We start from the raw sequence: 21413 nt of genomic DNA, 5'->3' as shown, positions 1-21413 counted from the left end.
GCGTATTTCCAATAATAGGGACATTGCTGGTGCATTTGAGAGGTATTATCGCCAGCTGTATAATCTCCCGTGTGGGGACTCCCCCTCCTCTGCCTCTGAGTCGAGAATGCATGTCCTCGACGATTTCCTTAACAGAAACCTGACTCAGGGGATTTCGTCGGATTTCAAGACTTCTCTTGAAGCCCCCATCACCCAACTTGAGTGGTCGTTAGCACTTAAACAGCTCAAGCCGAACAGGAGTCCGGGCCCGGATGGCCTGTCTGCGGCTTACTATAAATCTTTTGCAGATGTTCTATCCACCCCATTTCTGGAGGCGTTTAACTCTCTTTCAGCAGACCAGCCCCTGTCACCGTGTATGCTGGAAGCTCACATAGTTGTTATCCCGAAAGAGGGGAAGGACTCGACCTCTCCGTCCAATTATAGGCCGATCTCGTTATTAAACGTGGACATAAAAATCTTTGCTAGAATTATGGCAAACAGGTTGCTTCCTCTCCTCTCTAAAGGGATTCATCTGGATCAGGTTGGATTTATCCCTGGTCGGGAGGCCAGGGATAATACCATCAAAGCTATTAACCTTCACCATGTTCTTTCGGTGTCCCAGCAGAGGGGGTTCCTTCTCTCCTTGGATGCTGAGAAGGCATTTGATAGGGTGTCGTGGGACTACATGGAAGCTGCCCTTCGCGCTTGGGGGTTGGGCCCGCGCATGATGTGCTTCCTTATGTCCCTTTACGCTAATCCGTGTGCCCGGGTCCGGGTTAACGACACCCTATCGAGTGCCTTCCCCGTTCGTAACGGGACTAGACAGGGGTGTCCTTTGTCCCCCCTACTTTTTGTGCTGACTTTGGAACCTCTCCTGAACAGTATTAGGGGTAACCCGTCTATTCGTGGGGTTAAGTTTGCTGCCAAGGAGTACAAGATAGCTGCTTACGCAGACGATCTCTTGCTGTTTTTGACTGACCCTATTACTACTCTTCCTTCGGTCATGCAGGAGTTCCGTCATTTCGCCTCTTTGTCCAACATGAAAATCAATTTTGCCAAATCCTTTGCGCTAAATGTCTCCTTATCCCCTCAAGAAGTACAAATGTGCAAAACCAATTTTCGCTTTGTATGGAAGCAAGACTCTTTGACGTATCTAGGCATTCAGATTCCGGCTGATCTGCAACACCTGTTCCTCCGGAACTTTCCCCCAATTCTCCTCAAAATCAAGCAGGATCTCCTCGCTTGGACTCGACTGCCTCTGTCTTGGTTTGGGCGTGCTGCGGTCTTAAAGATGAACGTTCTGCCGCGGCTTTTGTATGTTCTCCTAACGGTTCCAGCAGCTATCCCGCGGTCCTTCTTTGGGGACTACAAACGTCTTGTGTCCACATTCTTATGGAATGATAAACATCCCCGCATCCATTACGACCTTCTTTGCTTGCCCAAACATAAAGGGGGTATCGGTCTTCCTGATGCTCAAAACTATCACATGGCGTGTCACTTAACCAGAATCATCGATTGGAACGTCCACAAGCTGCACAAGGACTGGGTGTCCCTGGAAGGTGGCTTTACTACACTCGATTTGGCTACATCCCCGTGGCTGCGTCCCACTCATCTGCCGCTCTCTCTTCGGCTTCATCCTCTGATTGGTCCTACTCTCCAGTCTTTCCGCACGACATGTAAAGCGCGTGGCGTCTCGTGGGCCCAGGGTCCGATGACCCCGCTCAGACTCAATCCTGACTTCCCCCCCGGAATGCACCATCATTATTTGCTTGACCACTGACCGCAGGACCAATTGTGCATTCACCATGTCAGCGATGGAGTAGAGGTCTTTCCGGCCTCTTCTATTGCTCAGAGAGCAGGGAAACCCCCCATTCCACCTTGGTCTTTCCTTCTGCTGGCTCACTACGTGCGAGCGTTTGTTAGGAGGTTCCCCTGTCAGGACTCCCTGACCACGTTTGATGGGCTCTGTCAACAGGAGGGCCCCCTCCGTAGACTCATCTCCATCACGCACTCTCTCCTGTTTGAGGACTCGGGTCAGCTCACACGCTCCCGCTGTGTAGCTTGGGAGAAAGACCTTGCCTGTTCGTTCTCTGAGGACGAATGGGGGCAGATCTTCCTGAATAACCACAAATGTTCGCGAAACGTTACGACCCAAGAAAACGGTTATAAAATTATTTCACGGTGGTACCGCACTCCGACGCTCCTTCATAAGATCTCACCTTCCGTACCCTCCACATGTTGGAGGTGCCTAGCGGACACCGGCTCTCTTATCCATGTTCTGTGGTCTTGCCCGCGTCTGACAGCATTCTGGACGGAGGTCCACCGACTTATTAAGCAGGTGACTACGGACGATCTGGACTTCTCGCCGGCTCAATTTCTCTTGCACCATTCCCCCACTTCGCATGCTTCCTACACGAAATCGCTTGCTGCTCAGATGATCAATGCTGCACGCCAATGCGTTCCTGTTTTGTGGAATTCTACCCAGGCACCTACGATTAAACAGTGGCTGCATCGAATTGCTGTTATTGCGGAAATGGAGGAGCTCATTCACATAGCCAATGATACCCCCACTAAATATCACAAGAAATGGGCGTGCTGGGCTCACTTCACAACCACACCGGAATTTTCTACACTTATCGCTTAAATTGTATTTGCTCTTTTCCTGCTACCTTCAGGTTTGACATCCCGTACTGAGGCTACATAGATTATGTCTTGGTTTTCCGAATCGATGCCCTCATACCCGATGTTTCTATTTTGACTGGCTATCATTACACACGGATAGATATTAGCTTCTGGGTGTCCCCATTTCTCCCCCCCCCCTTTTTTTTTTTTTTTCTCCTCTCCCTTTTCACCGCCTTCCCCTTCCCCCTCCTTGCCCTCCCTCTTCCTTCCTTCCCCTCCCTCCTCCTTCCTTCCCCCTTCCCACCCCCTACCTTATTTGGGTGCTCTGACCCGTCTGGCTGGCCCACGCGGCTCGCACCTCTCCTCAGCCTTTTCTAACGACCATTTTTCATGTTCTCTTTTGGTACTACCCCCCCCCCTCGATGCTGTGCCTGGGCCGGTTGGGCCCAGGGCACGTCCACAAACAGGGTCATGACCCGTTCGCTTTGAGTGCCTTATAGTGGGTTTTTTGGTGTACCCTTGCGGGTTATACATTCTATGCAAGACTCAGTACTTGCTCCAGGACCGTTCTGTATAGATCGGAGTATGCAATGATTGGAGTTGGTCCTGAGTCCTATTGGCCCTTTTATGTTTGCATATGTGGGTGGGTGACTTAATTGTTTTGTTATCTACTGTATGTGCATGTTTGCTCGCATATGGTTGTTTACTTTGCTGTATTGTATCTTTATTATTCAATAAAACGTTTTGAAAAAAAAAAAAAAAAAAAGATGCAACTTTTTTTATTTTAATCCAATTGCCTTATTTTATAGATAATCAAAACTGGGCCTAACATGCTCTTCAACCTTTCTTATCATTAGATAGCATACTTATAGACACCTAACCCCTGCACCTGGCGGAGCTAAATATACTGATTTAGTTAAATTTGCAGCTCTAAACAGAATCTCCTACCACTATAATTAACCTTTGATCAATCTGATTATGTCACTAATCAAAGGTTGTGCAAAGCTTGTTCTTTAATCTTTGTTGTGTTCAATCTTTTTTTTTTTTGTTTCCTTTCTCTTCATTGTTTTTTTTTATTGTCAAGACAGCATATTCATTAATCAAACATGGCATACTCCTCCTTAGGCAAAATAACCCTTGTCATCTCATATAATGTCAGGGGTCTAAACATACCCAAAAAAGATCCCAGAAAAGACATACCCAAAAAAGATTTTCAGAGAACTTAAAAGAGCTAAACCATGGGTAGTGTTTCTTCACGCTTCAAAACCCATCATACTCCCACCCTATTAAAAAGCTTTTTCACTAAAATGTACCATGCCACCAATGCTTTAGCCAGGATAAAAGGGGTTTCTATCCTAATAAGTAAAGATGTAAATATTTCTATAATAGACCATCCAATAGACCCTGAGGATCGTTATTTGTTTTTACAGGGCTCATGGGCATGTAAACCTGTCACATTAGCAAATGCCTTTTTTCCAAATTCGGCTCAAACCACCTTCTGTCAATGTCTGATAGACGAATTGAATGAATTTGCTTCTGGATGTTTGATCTTAGGAGGTGATTTTAATATCCCGCTCAATCCACTCCAGGATACGTCTAATGGGAAGACATGCATTGCTTATAGGGTGCTGAAAAAGATCAAAAATCTCCTACGCTCTTTATTACTGGTAGACACATAGGGAACTTTAAATCCTATGGGAAAAAAATTCACTTGCTATTCTCCACCCCATGACAGATGCTCGTATATCGATTTTTTTTTATTACCCAAAGAGATCTCCCCAGCTTAAAAGAGACACAGATTGGCATACAAACTCTGTCAGATCATGCCCCAATCTAGCTTCATTTAAGCATGTCAGAGCAAACTGAAAAAAATTTAAATTGGAGACTCAACCCTGCTCTACTCACAGACCCTGACATTTTTAAAAGTATCACAGATTCCATTAAAACATATTTTAACATTTATACAACAGAAGATTCAACAAACCTAAATATATGGGAAGCACACAAATGTGTGATACGTGGTGAGCTTATTAAATGGGTGGCTATAAAGAAGAAAGAGCGTGAGAGTAAAATAGCTGAACTGTCTTCCACTATAGCCAATTTAGAGTCTCATCATAAACAATCACTTGCTTCACACTTTACTTCAAAATTACTTGAGGCTAGACAGGCGCTACAAAATATTTTTGATTCCAATCTTAAACATTCTTTGTTCTTCAAAAAATTTATCTATTATGAAGGAGACAAAAGTGGAAAATTCCTTGCTAAAGCATTGAAAGATGCCAAAAATATGGAAAATGTATTCAACATTAAAAATAGCAAGGGTCAATTAGAACATAACACTAAATCAATAGTCTCCAACTTCCAACAACTCTATACCAACTTGTATAACTTGCCACCCCAACACAAACCCAATGATAAATTATCCAGATATCACAAAATTTGGAGTAGTTGGTACAACTTTACCCACTCAAACTTATACAGGAAATTATTGGTTACTTAAAAGATATTATATAAAAAGAATAGCTGTCTTTGACTTCAATTCTGAGGTTATTAATAACCTCAATAACCCTAATGATTTTGATAACTACTTATCAAAAATGTATTACTAATAATTTTGTTACTAGAACATCATTTTGTAATGATTTCTAAATGATAAGATTATCAAAGTAATGCATCTTGTCAATTTTGAATACTCCTTATATTTCAGTGTCATAATATATAAGCTTTATTAGACTTCTATATTCAACGTTACTTTCTCAATACAACATCAGTTGTATAATGATTACATACTACCTATTTGTTTTCTCAGTGAATATGCTATTTAATTTTCTTTTTCAATAAAATTCAATTGTTTAAAAAAGAAAAAAGAATGTACACAGGAATTTTTTATGACGTTCACTCAAACAGAATAAACTGTCAATAAATTGTTAATCCAAACTGGGATACACCCTTTCCTAAGCCATTCCAGATACTATAACCTGGTCAGGAAAAGAGACTTGCTTATCATTATTAGCCACCCTCTTATTTACAGTTCTACTTACACATGGCCAGTTTCATGGGCAACCACAAAGGCAGAAGAGAAACCATCTTCATGGTTCAGCGTGCAGCTTCTTACAGGATGACACATTCCAGTCACTGGAGCATAGCCTTGTATAACAAACACAAGATAGTAATAACATTTTTCACTTCTTTATAATTTTTTTTTGCTTTACAAACTTTTGTATTGAAAAAAAAAGTCATTATAACAATATAAAGGTCAAACATTTGATGATAAAATGACATTAATAAGTTACAGTGAAATGGTAATAAAGAGATGATAAAAATAATATACAATTGTTTATACAAATCGTAAAGAAAAAATATAATAAAATAATGTATATATTAAATGTTCATATGGAAGTATACTGTAAGGTATGGAGGATCGATCTATTATTATCAAATAAAAGAAAACAAAAACACAAAATAATAAAATAATAAGTGTACAAGTGAAAAGAAAAGAAATACATAAAAGAGGATAGCATCTTTGTATAGTACTATGTCTGGTTTGCAGGTTGTGAACATTATGTAAGAACAGAAAAACGTTGGGTGTGAATGGATAGGGTAATGTCTACTATGGAGGCCATATCAGTCTGGATGCCTGTAAAGGAACCATGGGGCTCATTTAGTATCGAAAAAGGATTTAGAATCATATAATGTGTGAAAAAATTGTTCCCTCTGCATAATTTGGTCTATTCAAGAAATTACTTGCAAAAATGGTTCCACATTAGACTTCCAATTTAGTGCTATTGCCCATTGCATGGCTACGCAGATAGTGTGGATAATAAAATTCTTTATAATTTATAATGCAATGACATAATAAAAATTGTATTCACGACTGCAACCAGCCCCTTAAAACCAGAGGGGGTCTATGCAATGACTCATTTACCATGCACAAAACTGATTCCATGCCCTGTGGTGACCCTCAACAAAGTAAAGAATTTGAGGAGGCTCTGATCCTCCTCCTTTCTAAGGCTGAAAGCATTTATGACCTCCTTTGTTGCATTTGAACTAAGAAAACAATCTTTGCAAGGACAATGTACACATACTGGCTATTGTTTTTAGAATTTGTGTACCTTGCATTCCAGCCGGGCCAAAATCTTGTCTTGTCAAAAAAATTGCATGGTCGTGGTGTTCAGAATGGTTGGGGTCAGATTTTTGTTGTTGGTATGCCCATCGGCACACATTGTCAAGACTTCTCGATGGGTTTCCTCTTTCAATCAAACTGATAGACTACAAGAAATGAAGAGATAATACGCTAAAATCCCAACAGTAAGCAATGCTACACTATGATTTAATGAACATTATTGTAGTTGTCATAATGATAGCAACAAGGTTCGCTTTAAGGCAAAACGGTATATTCTCTATAAGCAGCCTCTAACTTTACCAAATTCCCCTGAATGAACCTTTTTAGGGAAAGAGCAGTTCTGCCTTGTTGGATTTTTCTAGCCAAAATTATATTGTTCAATTTGTCTTTCCTCCACCAAATAAATTGCCACGGGGAAAGGTTGTTCACAATGCTACACTTCTTTCTCTATATTTAACCACTTTAAGACCGGAAGATTTTGCTGCTTAATGACCAGGCCCTATTTTGCGATTCGGCACTGCGTTATTTTAACGGACAATTGCGCGGTCGTGTGATGCTGTACCCAAACGAAATTGATGTCCTTTTTTTCCCACAAATAGAGCTTTCATTTGGGGGTATTTGCTCCCCTGTGTGATTTTTTTTTTGTGCTATAAACAAAAAATAGCGACAATTTTGAAAAAAAAAACAATATTTTTCACATTCTACTATAACATTCCCCAAAAAAATGTAAAAATCAAAATTTTTTAACATTTTAGGCCAATTTGTTTTCTGCTACATATTTTTGGTAAAATAAAATCGCAATAAGTGTATTTTGATTGGTTTGCTTTTGTTTTTTTTACTAGTAATGGCAGCGATCTGCGATTTTTTGCGGGACTGCGACATTGCGGCGGACAAATTGGGCCCCTAACTGACATTTTTTACACTTTTGGGGGTACCAGTGACATTACTACAGTAATCAGTGTTAAAACTATGCACTGTTACTGTAATAATGCCATTGGCAGGGAATGGGGTTAATACTATGGGTGATCAAGGGGTTAAATATAAGCCTAGGGGAGTAATCCTAACTGTGGGGGGATGGGCTTGTGAGATAACCATAGAGACATGCAATCCTATATAGCAGGATCGCATGGTTTCTGTGATCATCTCAGGGAGAAGGACAGATGGCTGTGTTTACATCAGCCGTCCGTCCTTCTCTGTCAGCATGGGGAGATCGCCAGTGTCAAGCGGCAATCAGAGCCACCTGACACTCGTGCCAGCTTTCCCGCTGACGAGCGGGGGCGGGAGCCTGCCTCCGGCGGCGAGCGCCCGCCCCCTAGCTCCTCCCAGGTGAGCGCCTTACATGTACGGGGTTTTGCCTGGGAGAGCCAGCCTGCGGCATGACATCTGCAGCGGCTGGTCATCAAGTGGTTAATTTTGAATAACATTTGAATAAACTGAACATGCATGTGCATGGAAAAAGGTTTCAGGCAAAAGATCTTTCACTGGTCAGATTTTGCCTGCACATTTGAACGTCACACTGGGGCAGATTTGCCAAACCTGGTGCACACAGAATTTGGTGCAGCTGTGTATAATAACCAATCAGCTTCTAGGTTTGATTGCCAAAGCCTAACTGAACAGGCTAAAGCACAAAGCTGTGTGCACCAGGTTTAGTAACTCTCCCCCAATGTGTTTGAACATGTTTGCAGGCAGTCTTAAGCCTAGTACACACGCAACGAATTTCCGCCAACCGGTCGTCCATCTTTTGTCCAGAGTGGTGTTTTGTTGGTTGGAATGTGCTTAGACTGCACACAAATTTTCCCGCACGCCACAATTCTACTTCAGAAGTGATGTCATGTGTTGGTTTGCTTTCTTTGTGTTCTTTCTTCTCTGAGCATGCCCAGTCTTGCTCATAAGATTTTTCCCTGTCGAAATCTGTACTGACTGCACGAAAATCGGACGTGTTTTGACGGAGGACAAAAATTTTATAGCCTGCACACCAGATTTTTTTTCGGCCGAAAAGTCGGAGTCGGTTGTCGGAAGCATCATACTAACAAGCCGAAAATCGGCGGATCGGTCGTCGGACGAAAATTCCCGGCCTAATTTTGACGCGTGTGTACGAGGCTTAAGATTTGAATTAACTTGTTTACCAGCAAAAATAAAAAAAATACCCATGTGATTAGGGCTGTTTAGGACTGGTCTTTAAAATATCCTATTGCTTGTTCTTTTATTGGACCAACCAAAATATTAGCATATGGCTACAGTTTAAGGATGTATGGTCTTATAGCAAACGTCCTATCCAGAGCAAGTTTGCCTTACCTTGATTGGGATGTGATTGGTCACTATGGTCATTGCATTTCTTATACATATAAGCTTACATAAACCTTCATGACAATTGTCACCCTGAACAGCTTTAGCTTACAAAACAGAAGATCATGTTAATCATCTTTTTTACCTTTGCATAACCAAGCATAATCATTCGAACCAGGACTACATTAATGTGAGCACCAATGGAGTCATCATGATAAATTTCATTAACCTACAGAAGAGATAATGACAACATTAATGAGTTTAACCTTATTTACTAACTGAAAACATGAATATGTTAACAACACACCCAATGCAGCAAATATTAGTTAAATGAAAATCTCTTACTAGAATTCAAACTGGTGTTTCTCAACCTTTTTACTCCTGAAGAACCATTGAAATAATTTTGAGGTCTTGGGAACCCCTTCTAAAAATGATTATACCTACGGCTCTTTTTAAATAATTGTGATCCTCATGTGCATCATATCATAAAGAAGCATTGGAATGCCCAGAACATAGACCTAAAATTGTCAGGCAGAGCCCCCACTCTTTTCATATAAAATATTACGAATCCTAGAGACATATTGGTCCATGCTGCTTTTTCAAACACTGAGCCGCCGATTTTAGGTGCTACATGATTGCACACACATCAGCCACCAATTATTATTATTATTAGTTTGCTCAGAGCTTTACAACATAAGGGCAGACAGTACAGTTACAATACAATTCAATACAGGAGGAATCAGAGGGCCCTGCTCGTTAGATGGGCATGCGCCCATGCTGGCATTGTGTTCAATTCAATTTTGTAATTAGAATCTAATTTTTCACACACCCAAGAACAGGGAAAACAGGGAAAAGAGTTCTATATCTTCCTAGATGTTCCTGTGGTCAGGCGTATGTTGGACAGACACCACGTGGGGTTTGTATCGGATTTACTGAGCACAGAAATTAAGTGAGGATGTTCAATTGTTGTCAAGGTCTAATTATTGACAAGAGAACTGTGATATAATATTGATTATGGCAGCAAATATGTAATGGCAATATCTCTTGGCACCATTTGCAGTCTGAAGTCACACATATCCATTAGAGCAATGGATAAAGTGGGGAGGGGTAAGGGAATATAGATCAATGAGTACACCTTGGGGGAAAGGGGAGCAATCAGAAGGCCTGTTTACATCTATGGCACAAACATCAGAGTCGACAGCCAGGAGCAGGCTGTAGTAAAAGGGATTGGTTGATACATAACTTTTTACAAGTTCACACTTTGTGCAAATGCCTGCATTTTTCCTCACTTAAAAACACAAATGACATGCCTTAAAAAAAAAAAAAAAAAAGAACTATGCAGAAAAAACACAAACGAGCATAAAAATGAGAGAAATGGACATAAAAACACACAAGGATACGCAGAAATGCATGCAGGCCAGCAGAGATTCGTTTTTATAGTTTTTTATGTGCATTTATAGAATAAATGGGCCCTAAAGTGGAACTTCAGTTCCTGCAGAAAATTAATAGAGTTTTCCCAAATACTGTAGATCACAGAAAGCACCTTAAAGATGTCTCAGGGTCTAACCACAAAATAAAAAAAAAGGTTTTGGCTGGATTTTGACTGTGAACATAAAAAAAAAAAACACAGGAGAATCCAGCCTCATGATGGAAATGGAGAACATTCCTTTATGTTCTGAAGTGGGAAACTAGGACATCCTTTTGGCAGGCTGGCAGTTCATCATTAGTCTATGCAACTTTTCCATTTATAAATGTGTAAAAGCAGTCGCAGGCAATACTTTTAACTCCCCTAGAAGTCAGAACTCTTAAATATAATTTCAATAGAAACATTTCCACTGGATAAAAAACAGACTGCTTAAGGAAAATAACTTGAAATATAGAAACCAAAGCTGGAACTTAAGAAATGGGATAAATTCAGGGTTTCCCATACTGATATACAGTAGACTGCAATTTAATAGAAGAAAAAACATATATAGGATTGTAATAGAGCAAGCCATTATTAAAAAATATAGCTAAGGACACATTAAAAGGGGACCATCATTTTTGTCTTTGTCTTCCACATATTTACTAAAGGTTTTGTGAAAGTTCAAATGTATTGTGTGAAGATCAATTATCCAATCATGCAGATGAAATAGGTAAAAGGGATTTTCCCCTTCACATGATTGGATAACTGAAGTAAATATTCATACATTTTCTTGTGCGAACAGTCGCAAATCCTTTAAGGTCTTCAATGCTCACTGTCCAAGCCATGTCTGTGAATTACATCCCCCAAAACTGTTTAAATAATGTCAGATGACGCAGAAGCTCCAGCTCCTCTGTGTGATGGAGGGAAGAGGAGAGAGCGCCAAAAAAAGATGACCAAAGGAAGCCAGCGGGTGAATTCAGCCCTGCTGTTGAGAGCTCCATGACACTGGAAAGCAGGAGCAATAAAAACAAATTGTTCGATTTTTTTTTTTTAAATTCTGCTAGCAGGCTAAATGAAAAAAATCAACAGCTGTATTTGGACAACTGCACCCGCAGGTGTCAAGTCACATGGATGAGTGGCTGCAGCCACTGATTAAGAAGAGTTTTCCAGCATGTCCCTTCGACAGAACTCAAGCAAAAGACTGACTTCTGTTGATCGGGGACTGCCAAAGCCACGCATTGATATAAATTTGGCCAGTCCCTAGTGAACCTGCCGAATGTTGATCACTATATGGCTAACTTTAGTTGATCAGAGAAAAAAAAACAATGAATGGAGTGGTTTGCATGAAAAAATAAAGCAACTAGAGTACAAATTGGTTACTTTGTGTTATCCTGCATTATAAAGGATAAAGGAACAAGCAGACACAACTGGTGTAGGACTGATGATAGGGATACTCACAATGTTCATGAGGGTAAGGAGGTAGTTCTGAACATGTTCTTTACCATGGAACCTGACAACAGAGTCATCTACTCCAAGCAGTACTTCTATGTTGTAATCATTGTCCGTTGTGTGCCTGCGTCGTCTAAGAGTCTCATTCACTTGTCTCTCCACACTGCTGTACACACTGTCCAAATCATCAAGGCCAGACAAATCTGCAATTTAAAAATATATAGATAATTTAAACAGAAAAAATAAAATATTTAATATGCATTGCAATGATTGCAGATATTTGGAAATAACTAGCTTTAATGTTGATTCTATAAATGTATATCTCCTTCCAAGACCAGATCACCCACATAGGGTTTACATGACCTGACACCCTCCCGAACTCTAATACTATCTATCTATCTATCTATCTATCTATCTATCTATCTATCTATCTATCTATCTATCTATCTATCTATCTATCTATCTATCTATCTATCTATCTATCTATCTATCTATCTATCTATCTATCTATCTATCTATCTATCTATCTATCTATCTATCTATCTATCTATCTCCTCTATCTATCTATCTCCTCTATCTATCTATCTATCTATCTATCTCTATCTATCTATCTATCTATCTATCTATCTATCTATCTATCTATCTATCTATCTATCTATCTATCTATCTATCTATCTATCTATCTATCTATCTATCTATCTATCTATCTATCCATCCATCCATCCATCCATCCATCCATCCATCCATCCATCCATCCATCCATCCATCCATCTATCTATCTATCTATCTATCTATCTATCTATCTATCTATCTATCTATCTATCTATCTATCTATCTATCTATCTATCTATCTATCTAAGTATATGTAAACCAATTACTAGAGCCTCATGTATGCTTTAGATACAATTTCAAAAGTAATTTTAAATACCTGTAAATCTGCAGAGTTCCTTAAAATAATACCTGTTGATCCTGTCATGAAGATCCATGTTCAGATACTTCCTGTTATATGATGACAACACTCTATCTGGGTGTGCCTATGCATTGTCACCGTGTAACATTGGCTTCCCATTCACTACAAGTGACTGTTACAACATACATCTTTCAGGCATGTTCCACTGGTGTTACTATCAGGAAACCTGCTCTGGGAAATGACATGCTCTCATTGCTGGACCTTGAAAGTAATTAAGTGTAACATCCAGACATAGTCAGCAGAAAGTAATGCCTATCTACATAATAAAGTGATTCCCTTTACGCTACTTTTAATAATTTATTTTTATAATTTCCCTTTATAATTTTTTTTTAATTAATTTTATCTAACTGTGCAAAAGGTCCTCTAATTTTAGTAGCAAAAGGGAAGGTTTTGGTTGGACTTGCTGCTAAAATACTGAATACTGATCTGCAAAATATAAATCCTTAAAGCCATACTCCAATCAAAACTTTATATTTAGTTTTTCATAGAGGTGTGAAGGGTTAGAGTCAGTGTCAAACTTATATTTCCATCTGTGCCCCTTTTGTCAGGACAAGAAGTGATGGAAACTATCACCAGTGGCGATACAGACCAAAATAAATCTTCAGTAGAGCAAGGAAGGATTACAACTACCAACAATGTTGTTTTCCTGTGCTGGTAACCAGCACTACCCCCACTTCCTTTAATTGCCTCACAGGGATGGGAAGTGAGGGAAAATTGCTCACATGGCAGAGCTTTAAACTCTATCCCAATGTACCTGGAATTAGGAAAAAACATGTTTGGCTGGAGTTAGGCTTTTTAACTCACAAATTTGTCAACCCATCGCAGTCTTAGCAACACAGTCAAATTATTCAGCTTCATAACCAAGACTGAGAACAGCTTCCAGAAACCACATCTAACAGTACCCATTAACTTCTGTAATGATCGCTGGACAACTGCGACATGTCACCATTGTCATTGTGATCTTCAACCATCCTATATAATATGCTACCTCTAGAGCTCGTACTTCAAATAGTTTCTTTGTGTTGTGTGCAAAATATTAACATGGTGACTGTGATCATTCACAAAATGTAACCAAATACCACAGAAGTCAGTTATGTTTTAGAAGAACAGTATGACAGCACATAGGTGCCAATTTCACACACTGGCTCATGTTCTAAAAATTGTTTTACAGGGGGTGAAATAGGTGACACAGCATAGCATGCCATGGGAATAGAGTTTAAACAAGCCATACACATTCCTTTAAATAGAACACTCATTCTGGTGAAAATGCATTTGATGGGTGGGAGTCTCTTACAAGTGAATATCCCATACAGTGCTTTTATAAATAGCTCATTCAGCGTTTATAAACAGCTTATTCAGCATTTCCAAGCAGCTCATTCCACATTTCATGATACAAGTGAAAAATGATTTTGAGTAACATATGGTAATTAGAAAAAACGTAGAATGTGCATATCAGCAAGTAAAAATGGTGGTGTTCAATTAGTGTAGTGTAACTTACAGTTGCATCGTGGGCCCAGTTAGGTCAGTTAGGGTATGGTAAAAGAGAAGTATGGGTTTTTTTTTTTTAATCATACTTACCTACGTAGATGCTGCATCTGTCTCCGACCGGCTCTAAGAGTGAGAACAGAGTGATCAGAGTGATCAATGACTGCCGATCCCTTGGTTTTCGGTTATTTACTGGCTCTCTGCTCTTCCCCCCGCCCCCCACCCCCCCCCCCCCCCCGCCGCACTCACTGGAGTGCTTGCTGAGAGGCTGAGCTAGGTGCAAGTCCAGGCATGTGGGCAGATCCCGACCATATTTTAGTGATCTTTCCCAACCTTGGACCGGCTCTGTGACGTCAGCCAACAGTGGGCTTCAGCCCACTGTCTGCAAAAAAACTGGTCACACGTGTACCGAATGAATTCCACAGAAGAGGTACATCCATATGAGCCTTGGCTATACTTCTCCTTTAAAGAAGCCTATTTATTTGAATGTACTGTCTAAAACACCAACAAAAGAACCTGCAGTAGCAGCAGCTGAACCCCAATGCATGTTCATTCATCAGCAAGGTAGGTTGGGGTGCCATTTAGAAATAAAGGCACTGCAGCGCACCAACGTGCATAATGTATGTTGCTATACAATGCAACCTGAATCTATCATTTATACAAACTTACATTTTACAACTATGAAATTCACAGTGCCATGCATAGTGCTGTATCTTAACTTTATGTTTGTGCACCTGGAGAATGAACAAGGACATTAAACAGTGGTAAGGTCAGGAACACAGACTTGTAAATAGATGAGCCGCTGTCCATCATAGGGGGTGTGGGCAGTGCAAATGGACAAGGGTTAACTGTGCACTATCAAGCAGAACCAGTGGAGACGCTGTGTGTCAGCATATCTGATTGTAGTAGACAGCGAAGTATGCATTCTGAGGGCAACAATGCTGTTCAGTGAGCTTAGTGAATTGCTCATGTTGCATTGTTACTCGATAACAGAAAGTTTCTAAAGAGGTTGTAATTGGCAAGATCAACGGGTTCAAAGAAGTTATATCAAGAGAAAGAAATGATTAAGAATACATAAAACACAAGCATGAGCACATGGGAAAAACGTGTTGAATACCTTTTTAAAAAATTTAGGTTTACACTAGATACAGTTTAAGTGTATGTCACTTGCACACCAGTCTTCCAAACAGACAATGCTTATTCCTTTTTAGGTAAAAGTTACATGAGGCTGATGTTTTGGGCCATGCAGAGTCAACTTTATCATGGTATGTAACAAATATTTTGTTGTGAACATACCATAATGTGTAAATACCTCTAAGAGAAATGTCCCCATTTGGGAAATCCCCTTTGCTTTCTATCACAGAGACATTTTAGGAAGTACGTAGTAGACTTCTTCCCAAAGTGAGCAGTCCCTTTGACAGCTGTCAGAGTTGTGGAAAATATTTTCTCTTTCAAAAAGTATGGAATGTGTGGCATTCATTGCTTTTTATGTACTTAATTGTTGTTTCAAAGGATGGCTAAACACAATCCAGGCAATGACCTTGTTGGTCTGAATGCTTTTAGCCTCGGTTGAAAACAGCAATAAAAGGAGATACAAAGATGTGAGTGGCTCTGATTCATTATTCTTTTCAAAAAGTGGAGCTTGTGATTGTTTAGGAGGGCATCAAGGCTTAAAATAGAGGAAGTGGAAATAGTTGTCTGAGGCATCTCTTCATTGCTGGAGTGTCTGACTAAGACTCACCTCTATGCCCCACATTTGTATAATATGTTGTGGAAAATATACCAGATGCTTCTGTACTGATAATCTGCAGAATTTTGGATTTCCCTTTTCTATCCTGGTTACAATGGTCTTCATGACAAACAGTGAGGGTCCAGCTACAAAATTGGGACGCAGATAGCAACCTACACAACCTTGCTAGAACCAGACAAAGGTTTTAACCCTGCCCCACTCTATCCAATGAAAGAAAAAAGTTTAGGCTATGTAAATTGGTTATCTTTTACTTCTCGCTATTGTAAAACTCAATAAATATACAATTATGAAAAAAAAATAAAAATTGTAGGCTTGATGGAGCACTAGACATGTCTTAAAATGCATGCCTTGTAGAAAGTTCTGTTTTATTGGAGGACTAAATGTCCCCATGGCACCTGAAAAATAATTTGTTCCTCACCACTACCAATGAAAGTTTGTTGTGGGCAAAAATACCTCAACATGTAACAAAAGCTTATACATAACCATTCACCAACCCCTCAGTGATGTTGTCACTGTACACGTAACACTGCCATAAATAACTGGGCTACAAATCTCTAGTAGATTCTAGCATACAGGTATACAGAAAGAACATAGACACATTTGTGTATGACTTTTCTTTAAAGAGGTAAAGATGAACATTAATATTTCTTAGAGCAAAAAGACATCTGCAAAAGATGACTTTTGGTTCGATGCTGTGGGACCCTAAACCTGGAATTTACCATTGCTCTGCACAAGGTTACAAAGAAATTGTAGTTCTACACCAAGAATGATGTTTCTTGCACAGTATTTTGTGGTATGTGAAAGTATTTAAACTACAAAACAAATTGGTGCCTATAATTAAAATGTTTCCCATCTAGTTTAGAGGTATATTATAGTATAGGTATATTTTCATATGTGGAGCAGCAGTTTTAGCATTTTATACACAAATATCATTTTGCAAAATGATTTAAAGCAAATGTTTGGGAAAAAAAAAATGCTTCAAAGTGAATGCACACATCTATGCTAAATGTTTCAGTAATATTCAAGTCCATCTTCTATAGCTTTCTCAGCCACCAGTTCTCGCATTCTAATGCAATGATATACAAAAATAACTTTTAGATCAATTTTGCTCTTAAAGAAAAGGCAAATCCATATGCAAATTCTAGAATAAAATACCTTTACAGCTGTCGCCTGTTTATCTGATTTTTGACCATGCGCATGTCCACGGTTGTACTAACTGAGAACGTTATGTTACAACCTGCCATGTGGTTATCCACTCGAAGGGTTATATGTATTTTACAATGTAGTTAAAGGGAAGTGTACTGTAGTTTTAGTGAAAACATTATTATTGCAATGCTTATTTTGATACTGTATTTGAACATACTTATATACTTTTTTACTGCATTGAATATAAAGATTTGTAGCTTTGCCACTCAAAGCAGTATAGTTTAGCAGCTGCAATACCTCTGCCTCCTGGATTAATAGTTGATGATTCAAGATATACATTACGAAAAGAGTGCATTGTTACCAATATGTTAGCTGACTCATAGAAATTAGGTGTAGAACAACCATTGTGTAGTACTAAAAAGCAAAAAGTTGTAGGTGAGCATGTTGTTGTAATGAGCAATATATAGTAATTATTTATAAACAAAAACAATTGCTTTAGTACAGTGCTTAAATTTTCAGTACATATTGTTATATTACCCTGTTACTTTCGTGTACCTATGGAGCTGGTCTTGCCTACATGAGTGTGCTGCAGCACCACTGTGCCACCACACTGTGTGGTAAGGTATGCCTTAGCAATATCCAGCAAGTGATCCAGGTAAACCTTGCAGTGCCGCTCTATGCTGAGACAAAGATCTCCCTGTTGGTTTCAGTGAAGGGTACAGGTGCCTATGCATAATTCATGGGTGTAGAAGCATCAATAGAGAAAGGAAGGAGCACCGCTTACTGACTATGTGTGAATATGTGAATGAGTGGGCCTCAGCCAGTGCTGCTCCTCTGACATGTTTCACCCCACACACACACAGGCTTGGTCACTTGGTCTGTGACCGAGCCCCAGTGTGCGGGGCGAAACATGTCAGAAGGAGTGGCTGAAGCAGCACTGGCTGAGGCCACACTCATTCACATATTCATGCACTGGGTCAGTAAGCAGTGCTCTTTCCTTTCTCTGTTGATGCAAATCCCAGCACTTACAGTAGTTTTTGTAAGAGGCTGGGGCATTTCTAATCAATAGATCTACTTTGAAGATTCCTCCACTTCAAAACTGTGACAGTTGAGATAGAGCCAATAGAGTATAAATTGATATAATGTTTACAGCATAGTGATGTAACAATGCTAGCAATGTTGGAACTCAATAAAAAAACACTTTGAAGAGGGTGACAACACAGGATGTGAAATCAGAGGAGATTTTGGAGCGTTGTCCCCATATTGCAGGAAGATGATTTTTTTTTTTGCCTTTGTTGGCGGGATCAATATTATGTATCGGAACTAAAAGTACATGAAAACAAAAAAATAACATGCTTACATGCCAAATCAAATATTTCATTCAGTTATAGACATAATGACTTAGCAATATCTTTATCATTGTCACTGTTTATGATGCCAGATTGAGATGAAAGCGAGGAAACAAGCTTTCCTTTTGGGGTTTTCTTTTATTGTAAATATTTTTATATGTATTTGCAGTGCTCATCCTTGGAGGGGCTACTGAGAATATGCTCAGATCTCCCTTGCTAGTATGGAGGCTGCCTGCCTGCCACAGACACAGTTCCATGCACATCAACAACACAGGCTCAGTCTAGGGAATAATTTATTGCTGAGTAACTTGAAACAGAAGAGGGGTTCAGGGGATCAGAATGCTCCAAAACTATCAATAAGAGGACAACTTCTAGCATAAATCTTTATAGCTGCAGACACATATGAAATTCGCAAATAAAGGTCCTACTTACAATGTCCTAGGAGCTGTCTGCCACTCAGCTTCCACAGATAGACCCTCATTGGGTAAGCAAAAAATCCTTCTCCAGGCCATAACTTTTGGACCATGCCCTCCAGCAAAAATACTTTTAGTAATCTTCTCTATGCCCTCAGTTCAGCACCTTCTAAGGCTCCAACTGTAATCTCTTGTCTCACTAGTTATATCCCAGGGGCAGCAGTCCCAGGAGGACTGGAACCCTTCCTGAAGAGGAAGGAACACTCTGGAAAGGCCTCCCAAATATTTATCATCTCCCCAGCTATTTTCTGGACACCTCCTTCCAGGGACTGGCTGGGGCATGATAAACATTCAAACTGGACATTTTACACTCTATTCTGAAAGCTTCTTCCAAAAACAGGAGGGATAAATCAAACACCCAGCTAGGAAACTCTGACCAGGCAAAAATAATATATCACTGTTCCTCTGACTGCAGTGAAGTCAAAAACTAATTTAGCCTAGCAACCTAATTAGAGGACAGCGCTACATATTTTAAAGACAAAAGCAAATCAAATTAAAAAATACAATTGATTTTGTCTATAGCAGGGGTGTCCAAACTTTTTTCATAGAGGGCCAGACTTGATGAAGTGAACATGCATGAAGGCCGACCATTTTTCCTTATATGTATGGGTGGTTCCTGCGCTATCTGAGGATATATATTTTTCCCTTCTTACTGCTGCACCACAGTACTGGTACCAGGAACCAGTTAATACAATGTATACAGTTTAGGTGGGTGATGCGCTTCAGAAGTGAATATAAAGGAAAAAATATAATAAATGTATAAACTGGCGTGGTAAAAAGTGTTCTAGTGATAAAAAGTGTTGGTGTTGATTAATAAAAGGTGATCCAATACTTCATTTATATCTCATATATATATATCAATATAAGTAAACTATTCAGTTGTCTTCAATACAATAAAGTGCTGAGTGTTTATACTTTCCTAAAAAGTATCAAATAAATAAACCGTAGACAAGATAAAAATGAAAATACTTCAAAAAGAGATACAAAGTGCTGTGTGCTCATTTGCTTAGATCAGAAATAAATAAATAAATAAAGTGCTGTGTTTATAGTGTCCATATATATAGAGATCCAAAATCAGATGTCATTCCCTTCGATATCATTAAATAAAACAAGGTGCTCTCATGCAAAGTATGGGTGTTGTGACTTTTTGCCTCCACCAGGTGTCACATCTAGGTGCTCTATCTTCTCACCTCAATAAGGTGTATATTGCGCCTGTATACAAGCTTAGCCTCCGAATCTCATATGGGCTTTACTTATTCCGGTATCTTCCTCCACTTCCAAGTGTTTCCTGTCCTGTCCTCCTTACACCGGTCCAAAAGCTTTACCACTGCGCATGCGCAGAGCCTCCGTTACCGTGACAACACATTGCTACACATTGCTACCCAATCCGAAGCTGCAGACCTGGGTAGCAATGTGTTGTCACGGTAACGGAGGCTCTGCGCATGCGCAGTGGTAAAGCTTTTGGACCGGTGTAAGGAGGACAGGACAGGAAACACTTGGAAGTGGAGGAAGATACCGGAATAAGTAAAGCCCATATGAGATTCGGAGGCTAAGCTTGTATACAGGCGCAATATACACCTTATTGAGGTGAGAAGATAGAGCACCTAGATGTGACACCTGGTGGAGGCAAAAAGTCACAACACCCATACTTTGCATGAGAGCACCTTGTTTTATTTAATGATATCGAAGGGAATGACATCTGATTTTGGATCTCTATATATATGGACACTATAAACACAGCACTTTATTTATTTATTTATTTCTGATCTAAGCAAATGAGCACACAGCACTTTGTATCTCCGACCATTTTTCCTGACATCAGAGCAGGCCAGGGTCCCCCTCTCAATTTAGATCTCCTTAGAGCAGGCCAGGGTCCCCCTCCCATTATAGATCCCCCTTAGAAAAGGCCAGAGTCCCCCTCCCATTATAGATCCCCTTAGAGCAGGCCAGGATATGTCTCTCCCCCATAGAAAACATCTGATCCATAGTGAGTACTGTAGTGAGTGACTCTTTCTGCACTTCAAGACAGTTCTCTTCTTACTTCGCCTACCTTAGGCTGTTGTCTCCGGTCCTCCAGAACAGCCTATCTCTCTAGTCTCCAAGAATTTATTCCTCCAGAGTCTAAATCCTCCCTCCATCCAGTTCTCCTCCCACACTTTGGCGATGGTGCTGCAGTGCACAATCGACTAGTCAGTCCACTCCTCAGTCTCAGTCTCTCTTAGTCAGGGCCCAGAGATCACTCCACACTCCGCAGCCACGCAGTTGCGTGTCTCTCGCCACCCCCACTTCACTTGTGGGCGGCGCCGGCCAGATAGAGCGATGCAGGGGGGCGGAGCGGGACTCGGCGGAACTCGGAAGTGGCCCAGCCGAGCTGCC

General features: G+C 40.1%; 1 protein-coding gene across 1 annotated transcript in view; it reads right to left on the bottom strand.

The window, feature by feature from the left end:
* ADAMTS3 (ADAM metallopeptidase with thrombospondin type 1 motif 3) overlaps positions 1-21413 on the bottom strand; it is a 264587-nt gene that overhangs the window by 110758 nt on the left and 132416 nt on the right. Inside the window, exons 5-8 of the mRNA XM_082244160.1 lie at positions 11874-12067; positions 9156-9239; positions 6714-6870; positions 5643-5748 (exon numbers count right to left, since the gene is read on the bottom strand). Coding sequence (XP_082100286.1) covers positions 5643-5748; positions 6714-6870; positions 9156-9239; positions 11874-12067 — 541 coding nt within the window. The remainder of the gene's footprint in view (positions 1-5642; positions 5749-6713; positions 6871-9155; positions 9240-11873; positions 12068-21413) is intronic.

The sequence above is a fragment of the Pelophylax lessonae genome (assembly GCF_965119305.1).
Source record: "Pelophylax lessonae genome assembly, chromosome: 1".
NCBI classification, from domain to species: Eukaryota; Metazoa; Chordata; class Amphibia; order Anura; family Ranidae; genus Pelophylax; species Pelophylax lessonae.
This window is presented reverse-complemented; position numbering and strand designations above follow the sequence as displayed.